This window comes from Ceratotherium simum, chromosome 4, assembly GCF_057802395.1.
Source record: "Ceratotherium simum simum isolate JZ-2026a chromosome 4, ASM5780239v1, whole genome shotgun sequence".
Classification (NCBI taxonomy): domain Eukaryota; kingdom Metazoa; phylum Chordata; class Mammalia; order Perissodactyla; family Rhinocerotidae; genus Ceratotherium; species Ceratotherium simum.
In genome coordinates, this window is record NC_141903.1 from 49,913,904 (window position 1) to 49,932,160 (window position 18,257).

The 18,257-nt window shown below is 32.7% G+C and overlaps 1 protein-coding gene across 15 annotated transcripts in view; it reads right to left on the reverse strand.

Moving 5' to 3' along the window:
* CSNK1G3 (casein kinase 1 gamma 3) overlaps positions 1-18,257 on the reverse strand; it is a 112,885-nt gene that overhangs the window by 16,350 nt on the left and 78,278 nt on the right. For 7 of the 15 annotated variants that reach the window (XM_087429870.1, XM_087429869.1, XM_087429866.1 and 4 more), the window contains 5 exons: positions 12,688-12,773; positions 12,482-12,566; positions 9,866-10,014; positions 8,476-8,571; positions 4,662-4,757 (listed from right to left, as the gene is read on the reverse strand). In XM_087429870.1, the coding sequence (XP_087285996.1) occupies positions 4,662-4,757; positions 8,476-8,571; positions 9,866-10,014; positions 12,482-12,566; positions 12,688-12,773 (512 nt within the window). The remainder of the gene's footprint in view (positions 1-4,661; positions 4,758-8,475; positions 8,572-9,865; positions 10,015-12,481; positions 12,567-12,687; positions 12,774-18,257) is intronic. The other 8 variants (XM_087429871.1, XM_087429874.1, XM_087429876.1 and 5 more) reach the window with 3 other exon arrangements.

Below are 18,257 nucleotides of genomic sequence, written 5' to 3' on the forward strand. Positions count from 1 at the left end.
ATTAAGCAGAGCACTATATTCTTTGAGTATTCCAGTCTTTTGAGATGTTATTGTAAAATGTTACTGTAAAATAATATATCAAAATAAATTCATAATGATGATCTGCCCCAATGACAACTAGACAATGAATTTCCTAAACTAAACTAAAGGAGATGAGCTGGAAATTATTTATGTAATAAATACATGTAACTACTCTCCTTCTACAGCCTCTCTTTTGCAGATTTCAGTACCCCAGAAAACTATAAATAGAAAGATATAATTGTACTAATCACTTAGTTTTTTTCCTTGTTAGTACCTCTGTATTTTCAAAGATTTGATGGAGAAAACTGAAACTGGTTATTTGAAATGTTTTAGAAAGCTCAGTATTGACATTTAATGTAAAGGAGAACTGACTGAGATATGGCATCTGTTACTCCTCCGACTCTGAACTATATATGTTTTCTTACCAGTTCAAAATACATTCATCTAACTCTTTTTCTGTTATCATCACCTGTACTTGCATTTCTAAAGTTATACTGACTAAAATACCAGACTGCTTATTACAACAATTAACATTATTCTTTCATTTTCATCAACAGCGCCTGGCTGCACAACACCTCTGCACCATTCGTGATTCTGCCCTTTTTGCCCCAGGTGTTCAGTCACATTATTCCTTAAATGCAAACCAAAGGCTGTACAACTAGAGATTTCCAAACAATCAGGAGGTATACCATACCGTGTAAAATAGTTTTTCAGTAGTGTTCTTAATATTTGTCTTCTCCCCTCTGCTTGCAATTACCTCTCAGCTTTATGGGATCAGGTTTTCAGTTAGCATTGAACTCAAAGAAGTGGTGCTACAGTGAAAGGCACGGCTACAATGGAATTAGAGATTAGCACTATCTGCTGCTAGAGGTACATTTTAAAACGTAATTTTGGAGATCCAGATTTGCCAGGTAGAAATATATCAAAAAGGGATAATTGAACTCTTCCTTTCCCCTCAGCCCCCATACCCAACTAAAGTCTACCTTCTAAACATCTTTCAAGTCCTTTTTATTTCTCTTCATCTCCACTACCCATCATTTCTCCTCAGCTAGAGAATTTTGATAGCTGTGTCCCTGCCTTAGACTTGTCTCCCTTCAACCTTGTCTCCAGCAAAAGTAATCTTTAGAAAACACTAATCTAATCAAGTTAGTTCTCTATCTAATTCTCCATGGCTACCCAATATCCTCAGAATAAAGTTCAAATTTAATAACAAGACCTGTTAGGTCCTTCATGATTTGCCTCCTGCCTACCTCTCAGTTTCATTTCTCAGCACATACCAGCTTGACTGAATTTTATTCAGTTCCTCACTATGTCTCCGTCTCTTCCACAACCTTACACATATTGTATTCTTGCCTGATACACTCTTCTCTTGAGCCCTTCTACCTTCTTCAAGTGCTAATTCCTACTGATGCTTTACTTTGAAAACATGTGAAAAAGTAAAACATAAACAGATATCACTTTTTCCAGGAAATCTTAACCCACTAAATCCAGGTGAGGTGCTTCTCCTATACATTCTCATAGCACACTGTACTTTCTCCACTTACCACTCTGCTTGTTCATTAGCCTTCCCCCTTGACTGAAAGCTCCAGGGGGACAGGCACCATATCTCTGTTATTAGGTATTTGAATATCATTCTTAGTCTCTTGAGCAGGAAAAGTTTATCAAATGTATAGCTGTATCTCTCCGGTTAATGAATTAACATGATTTCACTAAAGAGCTAGAATAAAATTAGATAAATTCCACTGATAATGCTTTCTTTTGGCTGCACCTTTTTACTTGACTTCCCAGAGATGGATAAAAACACTAGTCAAGTTTCTGAATTTGCAAAAGCAATAGATTATTCTACTATTTAGTACTTCCTAAGCCCCAGCTTCTATGCCAAATACTTTTTTAAAAAATTAAATTCTCACAATAAAACCATGAGGTAAAAGTATTATGAATATCTCCGTCTCACTGATGAGTAATCTAAGGCACAGAATTTGAACTCAAATTTGACTCCAGAGCTTATGCTCTTAACCACAATGAAATCAACCTGGTAACCTATACGTCTGATCTGTAATATATATACTAATTCCAGAAAGACACGGAGTTCAAATTTAGACTCCACTATTTGGTTCCTATAAAAGCACATCTGAAATAATGAATATCTGAGGATCTTTCTGTAGGTCAAAATGGCAAGAGGTTTCACCTTGCATGCCAACTAGAACCAGCCTGGAATGCTTTGTGATTCCACACTGACAGCAACTCTCAGCAATGGAAAAGAGCGCAGTGGCAGATGAGGGATGAATGCCATAGGCCCAAAGTGGATTGTTTCTGAATATGCTAAATCTGTGTCACATTTTATTACTAGATAGCTATCTATTTATTATGGAAATATCTTTCCTGAGAAACTATTTGATGATATGCCCTTAGTATTTGTTGAGGATAATTTTTTAATTGCCATCTCCTGCAAAGCCAATGCTTGAAACTTTGTCTAGTAGGTGGTTTAACCACCACCACACAAAGAACCTCAAGGAAAATTCTTCTCATACTTTTGTATTAGTAAAAAGGTTTTTTCTCTTTATCTATACCCTTTATAAGATGATGAGAAGGATGGAATACATTATTTTCCTTTCTTCCTTTGTTCAGAATCACATATAGTATTTAATTATAGTAATTATATTATCTTAGATTTTAGGCACTTTCTGTCTTCTTATTACTAGTTTTAAATTACAATTTTATTAGTCCAATTATACAATTTGATTAGTCATACTACAACTTTTCAAATTTTGAAAGTGGATAGAATATAAATTATAAATGATTTCAATATTTTACGGTGGGGCAAGATTCAGGCATGATTTTTACTTAGGCTGCTAGTAAGCTTTCATGACAGTCAAATTTGTTTAATATCCATCATATCAGGTTAAATTAATGTTGTAAAATATATGCAGGAAGTCAATAAAATTAGTGTAAAATTTTTTGTTTTACCTATGTATTACTAGAATTCTCCTAAGTAAAATTGATCACTTATTGAATATCAGAATGAAGTCAGATGTAGTCTCTATAGGCAGAAAAGTTTTAAAGAGATGATGAGAAATGAGCAGAGTTGAAATATCTCTGAAAAAACAGAACATACTGGAGTGACGAGCCAATAATAAAACTCATTCACCCTTTGATAGTCCAAAGCGATCCCATGAGCCACCTTTAGGAATCCCATAGAGTAAGAAGATGCTAAGAAAATAAACTTGTGGTAATGGTCCAGAAGTGGTAGGAAAGCTTTCTGATAGCGTCTTAATTGTTGCAGATTTCCCTGAACACTGAGCAAGACACTTGCAATAAAAACATACAACACTTAGAAACATGTAAATGTATACAGATATATACACAATCTAGTTTGTGGTATGCAAATTAAATATAATTTGCTCAATTAACTTTTCCAATTATATGAATTGAGGTCACAAAATATTTTACAATTCAGGCACCCTTGCCTCTGAGTCCCTCATTCTAGACTTTTATAGAACTATTCAAATACTTCCATTACACACGACTGAAAGTTCCATAGACTACAAAGTTCTATAAAAATATTTGGTTACATAATTTAAATTCTCTCTAAAACATGAGAACTTATAAGATTTAATCAAGAATTGATTTTAGAATTTAAATCAAGAAAGAATAAAATCCAGAGCATAGATTCAGTAGGTTAAATATATACATATATATATTTACATACACACACTAAGAAAAATGCAAATTTCACAAAACATAATGGAAAATTGTTCAAGTGAAAATACGTGGTGGAAAAAAATCAAATTTTTTTAAACAGATTCTAAATTGAAATGGATTGAGATAATATTTATCCTTTCCATTACTTTAAACCAGTATTTAGATTACCTTAAACTGATATATTAAAAGAAATAAGACTCAGTAATCTCTTCCTATTTCTACAATACACATAAAAGATTAAAATTTAGGGGGCATGGGAGGGCAGAATATAGTAACTATAGTAACTATCTCAAGTGTATAGAAAAGGGAAAAAAAAAGGAACACATTAAAAAAACAAGGGACTGCTTTAAATTTTTGTAAATATCCAGAAAATTGTGGGAAATATTTAATAAATACTTGTCTTTGAAATTATTTTCTACATCTGATATTTTCTACAAGTACAAACAAAATATACCATTATAAAGATTAGGGTCATGTTTATTTGACCAATTAATCAGAAAGCACATTCTGAGTACTAAGGATGAAAAAAAGTTAGATACCTACCTAACTGACTTAACTTTGAAGGAGGCAAAATCAATGAAAGGGAAAAGATATAAAAATGTTCTGTTACTTAAAACATTAAAAAAGATTGAGCTTATTACTGGAAAATCAAGTTTAACACATATTTCAAATAACACAGTTTGTTTCTCTAACCTTTTGTATGACTGACAAATATCGTTGCATATACTTGCAAAAATGAACAAAGGCAAAATCTTAGTATCCCTGGTGGTCTTTCTAGACCATGTTAATTTTGTTTTTTGGTTAAATACAAAGGAATAGTATTATGGAGGGTTCAGCAACAAGTTTTTCATTAGGATATGAAATCATGCCATGAGTTCCAAAAAAGGGTTAGTTGTAAAATTTGGGAAATAATCACTCATGCAAAAATCAGAAAATACCTGTACCGAGCCACCATGTCTGTCTGCTGCAAGGTGAGCTCTCAAATGGTGGGGATTTGCCTGCTGGGAGTCCCAAGCTGCCCTGTGGTCTGCCGACTGCCATTTATTTAATGCATGTGGCATGCATGGAAGAAGAAAAACCCAATATGTTAAACATCTCATCCTTATAATATAGAAAACAAACGTATAAAAGGAAATTTAAAGTACCCTGACTATTCTGAATCACAGATGCAGTTATCTTCGCATACTGAATGTGGAGAGATTTTAGTTAAATTGCTACAATTATGGAATGATCAATCATAAAAATAAAATAGAACCACAGAATTTTAGAAGTGAAAGGATTTTAGATATCATAGACTCCACCCTCTAACTTTAAAAGTGAAGTTAACAAAGACCTAGGGAGGTAAAAATGACGTGCCTAAGAAAGCACTCCAAATAAATCATGAAAGTACTAAAAAGTCATCCACTATATTTTCTTACAGTAGAGGTCCCCATTGGTTTTCTGATGAGGAACTACTTCTAGCCAGGTAAAACAGACAGTCCTTAAATAGCTGTCCTTAGGATCCTAGAAAACTTTTCTCTCTTGCTTAGTACACTGTTTCTGATTGTGAGGATAATATGAGAAAACAGAAAAGTTCTTTGAAAAGTGAGAAATGTTATATAAAATACTATGAGGATATGACAAACAATTTTTTTTAAGTGACAATCCTACATATATGAATTGCTTTGCTTCTTTGATCTCTTTTTATCTGGTTCAAATTAAAGAACCCATTTCCATGAAACAGGCTGATAATTCCTTATGTTTTTAGATGACTTGGCAAATTTGCACGGAAATATCCACAAACTAATAATCTACTAGCAGAATTAGAGGTAGTTGCTGAATAGGGGTCAATTTCTATGTTTCAGGAAAATGTGGAGAGCACTAATAAAAAGAAGGGGAAGGAATACAATATTTAAGTTTCTCTTACATGTTTGGTTCTACATTAGCTGTTCTATATGTGTTATCTCATTTTGAGATAGATAGTATCATCCTCATTTTACTAATGAAGACATCAAGATGTTAAATACTTCCCTAAGGTCAGGCAAGTAGCAAGGAGTACAGTAGGGATTCAAACTCAGAACCTACTGCTCTTCCAGTAATACCACATAGCTCCTTACCACAATTACAAATGTTCTAAAGCTTTCAGTGCTGTGTTTTTCTTTCTTTTTCAACCAAAATCAAGAAAATCTTGCCACGAATTGCCAAGTACATTGGGCTATAGGGAGGCTAAGTATATCAGTGGCCAGAACAACCTTTTGAGAGAAGAGAAGTCAAATTCAAGTAGACACAATGAATAAACGTTCTGGCACTAAGCTTCCTAAATTAAATTGTACAATGCAAAATCACATACTGTATGGCATGAAGTATGTCATCAAACAATTATGATTAGTTCTATTATTAGTCTTTTTCATTAAACCTTCCAAATTCATCACCCGGATTTACCAGATTTATAGCTTAAACTGAAATAAATTAGATGAGATCAAATCTAAAGAAGATGAAAGAATGAAAATGACGCTAAAATTGAGTCAAATATCTAAATGTTGCCTAGGACAATAGGCAACATTTGGGGGTCATGGAATTCTTTAAGAAGATAGTAAAAGTTATGCAACTTCTCCTCCAAACAAACATTTACATGCACCTAACACTTTCTAGAAAATTTCATTTCTAGAAAATTTCAGGATCCCCTAAACTTCAACTATTGACTCGAGGTTACAAATTGTTTATCTGGGGATATTACAAAGGTTTCAGTCATTTAAAGAATTAATTTTTGGGGGACAGCCTGGTGGCATAGTGGTTAAGTTCACACACTCTGCTTTGGTGGCCCAGGGTTAGCAAATTCGGATCACGGGCACGGACCTACACACCGCTCATCAAGCCATGCTGTGGCGGCATCCCACATAGAAAGCAGAGAAAGACTAGCACAGATGTTAGCTCAGGGACAATTGTCCTCAAGTGAAAAGGGGAAGATTGGCAACAGATGTTAGCTCAGAGCCAATCTTCCTCACCAAAAAAAAAAAAAAAAAATTAACTTTTCTTCCTTTGGGATTGTGAACTATGGGTTTCCCACATAATTTAAACTGTTTACCGCTTCATAGATATTTAAGAAATTTTTTCTAGATATACAACTTTTCTATCATGACAGTCTGCATATCCACATTTCAAATTCAATATATAAGCTATCCTAAAGAATTTCCAGAAAAAAAAAAATTGACTCCTTACATTTAGTGCAACAAGGACTACACAAATAAAATACAGTTCCCACCCTCAGTGAGCTCACAATCTAGCCAGCAAGACGTGTCTGAAATATGTAGAAAGTTAAACTCTAAAATAGTTAAATTATAATTTAATTCAATAATAAAAGAAGAGTTTCATTTATTACAATACCTAAGAGCTCAAGTGGAGATCTTCAGAGAACACGAATTATTGCTCTTCTTCCAAGTACATTTGAAAAATTAACTCTGATTTATAAAACACAATCTCCAAGTCTTGACTTTTGGCCATTTCTTTCTATATACAGCATCTTATACGCGTATTCAAGCTATCAATTAGTTGTCATCTATATTTGAAATAATTTATGTATAAGACCCTTTATTGTCCTCATTTTTCTAAGGCAAAATTCTAAAACTAATCTTTCTAAATTGGCTGTTACTTTATAGCATAATATTGTCAAATATCTCCTAAATGGAGCATTTTATTTTGCTCTGATTTTTTAATAAGTTGTGTTCTTTCCTTTGATTTTCCATCTCTTGTTTAACCCTCACTTGAACTCTAATGAGATAAAAGACATTAAAAGAAAAAAGGATAACACACTATCTTTCTCCAAAAAGGGTTATAACCAAAAATCCTGAAGACATTGTTTAAAAACTCAGGGGGATGGCAAAATTTTTTACTTCAAAGATAGCTTCAATAAAGCTTCTTGTTACAAAAAAGAGAAAAGGGAAAACACTGCTTAAAATTGCAACAGCTTTCAATTACCTTACCCAGGAAACAGAAACACTTAACTCCTGACAGATCTTCTATGGCTTGTCTTGACTCTACTCTCCGAACTGCTTGCTATTCTTCAAACAAATCCACATTTTTAAACTTCTGCTTCATATTTTGTACTGTTCATTCTCCCCAAAATGCCCTTATACTTTCATCTGCCTTTAAAAATTCCATTCATTCTTCAGGCTCATCTCAAAAGCCACCTTCTCCATAAAATCTTTATAGATCCCACATATTCCAACGATCCTCCACGGCCCTTTAATATCATACATTTGATGCAATAGAGCTTACCCTGCTTTGTAATGTAGTTACCTGTGAATTTATTATAATAAGCATGATAACAGTAACACCAGCCACAAGAGCTAAGATTTATTGAAAGTTTAACTATATGCTAGGAATTAACATGCATTATTTCTATTATATCTATAGATGAGAGAACCGAGGCTTTGAGAGATTGAGTAATTTGCCCAGAGTCAAGCCATATCCAGGTATGTCTGATTCTAGAGACTGAGTGAGCTCTTAGCCACTCATTATGAAATCATGTCTTATAGGTTATATTGTTTATATCTGTTTTATCTATTGAATAAAAACATATGTATTTCAATCCTTCAATATGTATATACATGTGTATGTATACACTCACACACACGTACACATACATATATTCACATACGCACACACATAAAAAGCTGTCGTCTGGGCAAGGTAAAATACCAAACATATTTATAAACTGTCAGAAAGTAACACAGAGGCATATTAAGACATTTCATATCTAAAAGGGCAGCAAACCTGGTTTTTGGACTGTGGCATCTTATCTCTGTGTGGATGTGCTTCTCTGTTTGATGATAGAGCAGGATCTTGCTGAATTGCACCCACTGGAGTAGGCTACAATACAATAACAATTAGCATCAATGCATTCTATTTCAGGAGTCTTGTTTAAAATCACATAGTTTCTTAAAAGAATCAGGGAAAAAAATAAAAGACACACAAATAAAGGCCTTAAGAAAATATATCATTCTCAAAATATGTTGTCAAAGTTAACAAGTTAAAGCAAAGAGAATATAACTACTTTTTAACGTGTTTTCAACATATTTAAATATTTTACCAAGTAGTTATTTGTATATTAACAAAAGACCTTCTAATGCTGTCATTACTTTTAGGTTACTTTTTCACATCAAAAAAATGAAAGTTTTCTTGTTTATGTTTGTTTAAATATGTTTATGTCTCTCATTTCAAAGCTAATGCATAAACAGAATAAATTATTTTAAGAAAATTAAGGGAATAATTTTTTAATGTAGCTAATGAAACTGTTCACTGTGTGACTCAGAAGATGCTTATAAAACTTTTTAACTTTCAAATATAATTCAAAACTTAATAATCAAAGTTAATTCAGATTTGCATCATAGATACCATATATATTCAAATCACTTCAGATTTAAGAAAAATATAGATTAAACAATTATGTAAGTCTATTGTTCAAAAACACTTGAATCTGAGAGTTCAGTAGTTCCAAATATGGATAAAAATTCGCTGAGTAAGCCATAATTGAAAGCAATTTTGTAAGAAAGTCTTACTTATTAAAAAAAGGACTAAAAAGAATAATTATTTGATTTTTTAGAAGTCACCTCTTCAAACAAATAATTTAACGATGTGTCCCTTTAAGTGTTGAGCACCAATCTTACAGTCATAATCAAGACAATTTTTTTAATTATAAAAACTTAGGTACAGTTTTAAAAATCTAAATGCACTCCAATTTATGAGTATCAATCTACTCGAAGAGATAAACTAAAGTTGCTAAAATAATTAAAACTTATATTTTTAAATTACATTTTGAAAGATCGCTGAAGTAAACAAAAAACAAAACTAGTTGATTTTTTAAAGCAATCCTTAGAATATTACACAAAAAAAGTATATTTGACATTAAGAACTAAATCAGGAATGAAGAGCGCAAAATAATTCATCACTCTAAAAAGCAGGGAGTTCAAATGTGGGGTTTTTATAAAATTCAAAGAATAATTTTAGTATGGTGTTACCTGAAATATCCATAAAAAGGAAATAAAATGAAGTCTTTTTTTAAAAAATTATTTGTTCTCAATTCTTTTCAATTGAAGGATCTCTACTATGAAAAAGGAGATAAGTACTATAAGTAATATTTTATTATATAGCATAGTCTACTCACCAACTGTTTACCAATCCAGTCATATTCATAATCAAACAAATATCCTTTTCGATCAAACAAGTCAGTAAAAAGCTTTCTTAGGTAGTCATAGTCCGGTTTTTCAAAAAAATCTAGTCTTCTTACATAACGAAGATATGTTGCCATTTCTTCTAGAAAGGAAGCAAAAATTCTTCTGATTATACTTTTCTATATCCTGATTAATAAAATTATTTAAATATCTAAAAGCACACATTATAAAAACATGAAATGTAACACAATTCTATCACAATTTAAAACTTTATGAATTTAATTTCAATGAAATAAAAAAGAAAAAAAGAAGGGAAGAAAGGAAACAGGGACAAAAGAGAAATGAGAGGTTTAATTTAATAAAAATTATTTTGGATTCATTTCATTAGGAAAGGCTAAAATTTTTATTTTGCAATATTACTTTTATAGAAATCTTGGATAGTATCAGAGGTTGACTTAACTTAATAATGCATAATTATTTAATCACAAAGCACCATACTCAGCTGATAAATTTTAAAAATTATTTAAAATATTGGTGGGAACCGATTTTTATATGAAAGCTTTTGCAATGGCTTGCTGGATTCCCTTTAGAATCAGTGACATACACTCACTGACCAACAGAGGATTCAAATTTCTAACCTTGGCTATGAATGGTATTCTAACCAACTGACCTAGCAAAATAAAGCTAAAACAGATCTCAGAAATATAACACAGGCGTACAGGTTAAATCTTCTTTTAATGTCTGGGTTATATATATATATATTTTGTGTGTGTGTGTGTGTGAGGAAGATCAGCCCTGAGCTAACATCCATGCCAATCCTCCTCTTTTTGCTGAGGAAGACCGGCCCTGAGCTAACATCTATTGCCAATCCTCCTCCGTTTTTTCCCTTTTTCCCCCCAAAGCCCCAGTAGATAGTTGCATGTCACAGTTGCACGTCCTTCTAGTTGCTGCATGTGGGACGCTGCCTCAGCACGGCTGGACAAGCGGTGCATTGGTGCGCGCCCGGGATCCGAACCCGGGCCGCCAGTAGCAGAGCGTGTGCACTTAACTGCTAAGCCATGGGGCTGGCCCCTGGGTTATATATTTAACAATTATTTGGTAATATATAAATCTCTGCATGCCATTATAATTCTCAGATGTATTAGAGATATATATATTTTCAAAAGGTCATACTTTCCAGAAGGAAAAGAAGGAAAAAGCCATAAAAATCAACAGGCAAAGTAGTGAGCAATTGGTAAAGCAGTGTTTCACCATCAGACCACAGAAAATCACTATACTAAGAGAAAGTAAGTAACACCTAGCTGCTTTTCTGATCCACTTCATTCCCAGCAGCCAGAAAGAACAGGATCACACAGCTCAATGGGTAAGGAAAGTGGCACCCAGTGACCTTCCTCACACGGTGACTCTCTCACTATTCCATTTTCTAGCTAATCATCTAGTTAATTTACTTTGGCACCCCCATTTTTGCTGCAGAAATTTGTATGGGCTTCTTAATAACATGCAGCTGATTTGCCTACACTTAAGCTGCTAGTACTATCAACCAATATATTTTTTCAATCTTCCAGGTCTAGATGTTATAGCAAGAAAGAAAAATATATAATTAAAGTTTGCAGTCAATGAATAATACAGTAAACTTGAGAAAGGGCTACCTGAGATTATGCTGCTGATATTATTAAAATAATAATGCCAGAATTGTACAGGAGAACCTATAAATATGGAAGTGAGATATGAACTCAGTCTTCTATCTTCAAGTTTGGTTCTCTTTTTACTTATTATTATTGCACAAATCACAGCAGGTATTGTAATACATTAGCAATACATTATTTTCATTCCTTAATTGATTTAGGAATCTTAAGTAAATTTTTGTTGACTTAAATTGAGTTGCCAAAAGTGTACATGAAAGCTAAACTATATTTTCATAAAGCTTCCCAATACAAAATTAGCCTAAAAGTAAGGTTAGTAAGATTTTACCGCATTTTCAAAACTAGACTAAATCGTACATCACACGCCTCCTTTGAGCTTGATAATGAGACTCAAATGATTAACATTGGACACCAAAACTTTTTAGTTGGTATTTCTTAGCAAATATTTTAACTTATTAAAAGTATGTCACTGAAGAAAATATTCCTTTAGCTGTTACTGGTCAGCACTATTAAAAGATGGAATTTTCTTCTATTAATGCCATCTTACAAAAAGCAAATACACAAATCGCCCCTGTAGTCTATGCATCAAATACTGACATATTTTTTTTTTTTTTTTTTAAGATTTTATTTATTTATTTTTTTCCCCCCAAAGCCCCAGTAGATAGTTGTATGTCACAGCTGCACATCCTTCTAGTTGCTGTATGTGGGACGCGGCCTCAGCATAGCCGGAGAAGTGGTGCGCCGGTGCGCGCCCGGGATCCGAACCCGGGCCGCCAGCAGCGGAGCGCAAGCACTTAACCGCTAAGCCACGGGGCCGGCCCTAAATACTGACATATTTTAAATCATGTTTTGAGCTCATTTTTTTTTAAGGCATGAAAAAAAGTATTTATAAACTTAAGCAATGAAAATTAGCAGTTCTGGTTTTCTGTGTATAAGCACCTGTATCAATGTGGCATTATTCATTACCTGGAAAATTTTCACATAACACTTCTATTGGTGTGGCTCGTTTTGTATCTCCAATTTTCTGATACCTCTCTTTTAATGTGTCAGCCTAAAACAGAAAGAAAAAAAGCTTGAGAAGGCAATAATTTTAAAATTAAATACTTAGAAAAGAGGATCTTAACATATTAATAATTTATGAACTTCAATAAGTAAACGCACAAAAAAATTACCTTTAAACCTTGCCAAGGAAGACTGCCTCTCAGAAAATACATGAACATATGACCTAAAGCTTCTAAGTCATCTCTTCTACTTTGTTCTGAAATACAAGAGAAACATAAATTCCACCTTACTCTCTGAGTTAAGGATGCAAGAATGGAGAATTAATTCTTTTGTTATGTATAAGTTAATTCCCAAAAGTTCAGTATATAAATACAAAATACAGATCTAGGGTTTATAAGCGACAAAATCATGTCTAGTCAAATAACGTTTTTACATTAAAGTTATCGTGCATCTTTAAAATACACCACTGATTTTTTTAGATGCAATTGGGGATTTATTTCTCTCCTTAGATATCTATTCATAGAAATATAAGGCAAGCACAAAAGGGTTCCATAGTCACATAGTCACTGTGTACTAAAGCTCCATATTAAAGATTCAGAATGTAACATATTAAGGGTTCTGAAAAACCCTAGAGTTAAAAATGTTTAACTTCATTTAACCCTGCATTTCCTAAATTTATATGAACAGAAAATTTCCATCCTTCATACTCTCCATTAATATTAAACACAATTAGTATTTTGTGTAACACATTTTAAAAAACACTTGTGTTTGACACATCCCAACATTAATAACCCCTCTGCCACCACCACCAACATGCTGCTACAACAGATTGCCACATTTTCAAGTTGCTACTGCTGTTTTAGTAACAAAATATTTTACAGCACATAGCTGAGCTACAGTTACAGACTAAGACTCAGGGAAGTACTTATTTGTTGAGTGATCTTGTTTTTCAATTTTCTGTCACTGAAGTTAAATACTCACGATTTCTTAATATTTTAAAATAATACAAAAGCACTAGCAATAAAAGGAAAAAACAGTACTTTAGTAAGAGGATGTTCATGTACAAGATGTTTTATCCAAATAAATCATCATCATACTATCTAAGCAGTACTAAATGCTTTCAAAAAAGCAAACTTTTCAAAGCATGGATCTGAACTAGGGTGCAAGGATCAGAGAAGGTTTTAATTTTTACTACGTAATCTCATAACATTGTATAATTGTCTTCTGTAACTTTCTACAGTTTAAATATATATATTTGTGTTATTATTTAATCAATATCTATCTTCCCACAGCAAGTCACAGGAGGCAGAAGTCTCTTTGGCTCATTATCTCAAGACCTAGTATAATGACTGCAACAGAGCAGGCACTCAGCACATACTATCTAAATACATAAATGAATATTTGAAAATAAATGTCCCTTTTCTACAAGCATAGGAAAATATCTAGAAGAATATGCATCAAATCTTTAGTAAAATACTCAAAAATTGTGATATAATGGGAAATTTTTCTTTTCTTTCTTATATTTTGTATTATAATAATGTTAAGCATACATTATTAAAAATAGCAAACTTTTAAAATAAGTAAAATAGACTTAAAGTTCTTTTTAAGCCATTAATGCAAGTGGGAACGTGAGTACCACGAAAAAAATCAGTAATGCCTTTTATAACTAAAATTTCACTTTATTAGATCCTAGGAGTCTTTAGAACGAAAAGTCACGCAAAGAAAAAAAATTATTTCTGAAGTCCTGCTGAGAATAAGAATCACCTCTAAACGTTTAAAAACCTCAAATGAGCAGGTCTAATGCTGGAGATTGATTCCTTGGGTATGACGTGGCGTGGGAGAATGCGAATTTTAAAAAGTTTAGGAGATGATTCTGAAGTACAGTCAGATTTGATAGGCACTAAAAAAGAAACTTCTTTCACTGAAGTTAATTTGTACATAATAAAATACATTCATTATAAGGGTACAGTTTGATAAGTTTTGACAACACACACACCTAAGTACCACTGCGGTCAAGAAATATTTCAAACACTCCAAAAGGTTCCCTTATGCCCCTTACCTGTTATCCTTCCCCTCTCTTGGCCTCAAACAACCACTTAGCTGCTTTCTGTCACTCTATATTAAATTTGATTTTTTATAAAGTTTCACATGAATGGGATCATACCGTATGGACCCTGTGTTCGGATTCTTTCACTCAGCATGATATTTTCAAGATTCGTCTATATTGTTGTGTGTTTTGGTAGTTCGTTACTTTTTATTGCTGAGTAGTATACCACAATATATTTATCCATTCATTTATTGATGGACATTTGAGTAACTTCTAGTTTTGGGCTACTGGGAATAAAGCTGTTACGCACATTCTTGTATAAGTCTTTGCGTGAACACACGTTTTCATTTCTCTTGGGTAAATATCTAGGAGTATAACTACTGTGTCATATGTAAAGTGTAGGTTTAACTTTATAAGAAACTTCTACAGTGTTTTCCAAAGGAGATGTGCCATTTTACATTTCCACCAGCAATGTATGAGAGTTCCAGCTGCTCGAGAGCCTGTCCAACATTTAGTCTAGTCAGTCTTTTAAATTTTAGCCATGCTAGTGGCCATGAAGTGTTAGCTAACTGTGATTTAATTAGAATTTTACTGGTAACTAATGTTTTTGAACATCATTTCATGTGTTGTCATTCATACATCTTTTTGTGAAATATCCATTAAAATATTTTACCTATTTTTTAAATTATACTCTTTGTCTTATTATAAAGTTGTAAGAGTTGTTTGTATATTCTGGATACAAGTCATTCTCAGATATAATTTTTGCAAATACTTTCTCCCACACCGTAGCTTGCTTTTTTTGTTTTCTTAACAGTATCTTTCAAAGTACAGAAGTTTACATTTTGATGAAGCCCAATTTATCAGGGTTTTTTTTTTCTTTTATTGCTTATGCTTTTTTATGTCCTATGCAGAAAATCTTTGACTACTTTAAGGTCACAAAGATTTTCTCCTATTTTTTTCTTCTAGAAATTCTATCGTTTTGGTTCTTACATTTAAATCAATGATTCATTTCACATGATTTTTATTTCGTTTTGCTTTTGGTGTGGGGTAAAGGTTTAGATTCACTTTTTTCAATATTGATATCTAGCTATTCTCACACAGTTTCTTGACAAGACCTCCTTTCCCCCTTAAATTACTTTTGTACCATTCTCAAAAACCATTGAGTATCTATGTAGAGGTCTATTTCAGGGCTCTGTATTTTGACCCATTTATCTATGTCTATGCCACTACTACCCAAAATAAGTAGAAGAAAGGAGAAAACAATGATAAATGAAGAAACCAATGATGAGAAAATGGACAACCAATAGAGAACACCATCAAAATCAAAAGTCGGTTTTTTTGAAAAGTTCAATAAAATTAACTCTCACTAGGCTAAAAGGAAGAAAACACAAATTACTAATATCAAGGGCAACAAGGGGGCATCAGGACAGATCCTACAGACAGTAAAAGGATAATAAAGGAATATTATGAACTAACATTATGCCAATAAATTCAACAACTTAGATGAAATGGATAAACACCTTGAAAGCTACAAATCACCAAAACTGCCTGAAGAAGAAAATGTGAATAGCTCTATAACAATTAAAAAAATTTAATTTATAATTTACAATCTTCCCAAAACATAACACAAGCCCAGATGGCGTCACTGGTGAATTCTATTAAACAGTTAAGGAACAATACTAATTCTACACAAACTCTTTCAGGAAGCAGGGGAGAAGGGAACCCTTCCCAATGCATTTCATTATTCTGTTACCAAAACCAGACAAAGGTCTGGTTTTATATTACAAGCAAAGGAAACATCCCTCATCAACACAGACGCAAAATCCTTAAAAAGGTAAGATACCATGCCTAAGCAGGGTTCATCCTACAAATTTAAGGTGGTTTTAACTTTCAAAAATCAATCAATGTAATTCACCATATTAATAGAGTAAAAGATATAAATCATATGATTATCTTAACAGGTATAGAAAAAGCACTTGACAAAATCTAACATGCATTTATGATAAAAAATCTCTTCAAACAAGGATAGAAGGAAATTTCTTGATTTTGACAAAGGACTTCTATAAAAAACTTGCCACTAACGTAACTCTTTCACGTGGAAAGGCACCCCTAAGATCAAGAACAAAACAAGGATGTTCACTCTCACATTTTCTATTCAGTGTTGTACTGGAAGTTCTTCTCTGTACAAAAAAAGCAAGGAAAAAAAGGATTCAGCTTGGAAATGAATACATGAATCTAATTTTCTCTGTACACAATATGACTGTATATGTAAAAAATCTGAAGTAATCTACAAAAAAAAATCTATTAGAACTAATAAGTGAGTTTTAGCAAAGTTCTAGGATAAAAGGTCAATATATAAAAATCAACTGTACTTCTCTACTAGTAACAAACAATTGGAAAATGAATTTAAAAAGCAATACCATTTACAACAGCATTGAAAAAACATCAAATATGTAGGAATAAATTTATTCAATACATATGCAAGACCTGTCTATTACAGCATATAGTTTAAAAGACTAAATGATGTACACTGAGCCCTACAATACAGTCTTTTATTAAGGAGAGGAACTCAGTATAAAAGGCAATTCCCCTTTGAATTCCATCCAACAGGGGGCTTTAGTTACCAGAGTGCCAACAAGCCATGATCGCAAGGTGATCTCGCTATATGGTTCTCTCAGAGAACAGCTTTAGTCTCATAACCTACATGGTATTTAAAATTCAAGCCATAAATATAAGCTAATAAAATAAACCTACTACTGAAACTCAGTCTGAAATGCTCCTTACCCTCGTAATTCCATTCTTTGTGTTCTTTCACCAACTGACAAATCAGGAAGTAGATGTCACCATGTAGTAATAGAAGTCAGGGAGAAGGCTTTCTCTTTGAAATACAGTAACTTAAGAATACCTCCTCAGGTCTTTAACAGTTCTGTTACATGGAAAAAAATCTCCAAAGGTAATTTGGCCCTTATTAAACCTTGTTCACATTTTTTTAAGCACTTAACTACAAAGGCCTGTTTGAAAATGGATGTTTTCCTCAAAGCCAAGAATCATTACTATAGGGACCTTTACTGTGAGCAACTAAGAAATTAGAAAGTGACGATTTGCTTTACAACAACTATCATTAAAGATTCTTTTAAATAGGTTCTTCAATAAATTTTCAAGTTACATTAAGAGTCAATTAAAATTTACTCTTCAAAAATATATGTATCATAAAATAAACACAACCAACACATATTAAGAGCCTCGTATGTGTCAGTGCTTCATACAGATGATCTTTTAAAATTACAGCTACACTCAAAGTAGGTATTAGTAATCCCAAATAAGGAAACTGAGGCTCAAAAAAGGTTAAGTGACTAGCCCAAAACTATGTACGTAAAAAGGTAAAGCCAGGATTTCAAACCACATGTCTATATTTTTTTCATTTCAGAAAGCAAGGTAGAACCCATCAAGTAATCAAATATTTATTGCAAACCTTTTGCAATGCTTTTCTATTTAAAAATTCAACTCTTGCGTCTCAACATTTTTTTCTTTCTAAATCTGATTTTATTCCTCACTTGCCTAAAACTGTTTCCATTTCAACTGAATTCCAATTCAATTTTTGACAACAGGAAAATATCTCCTTTTTCATTAAATCAAAAAAGAAATACATTAAATGCATTACTTAGTAGCAGGTAACTTTCTAATATACATATG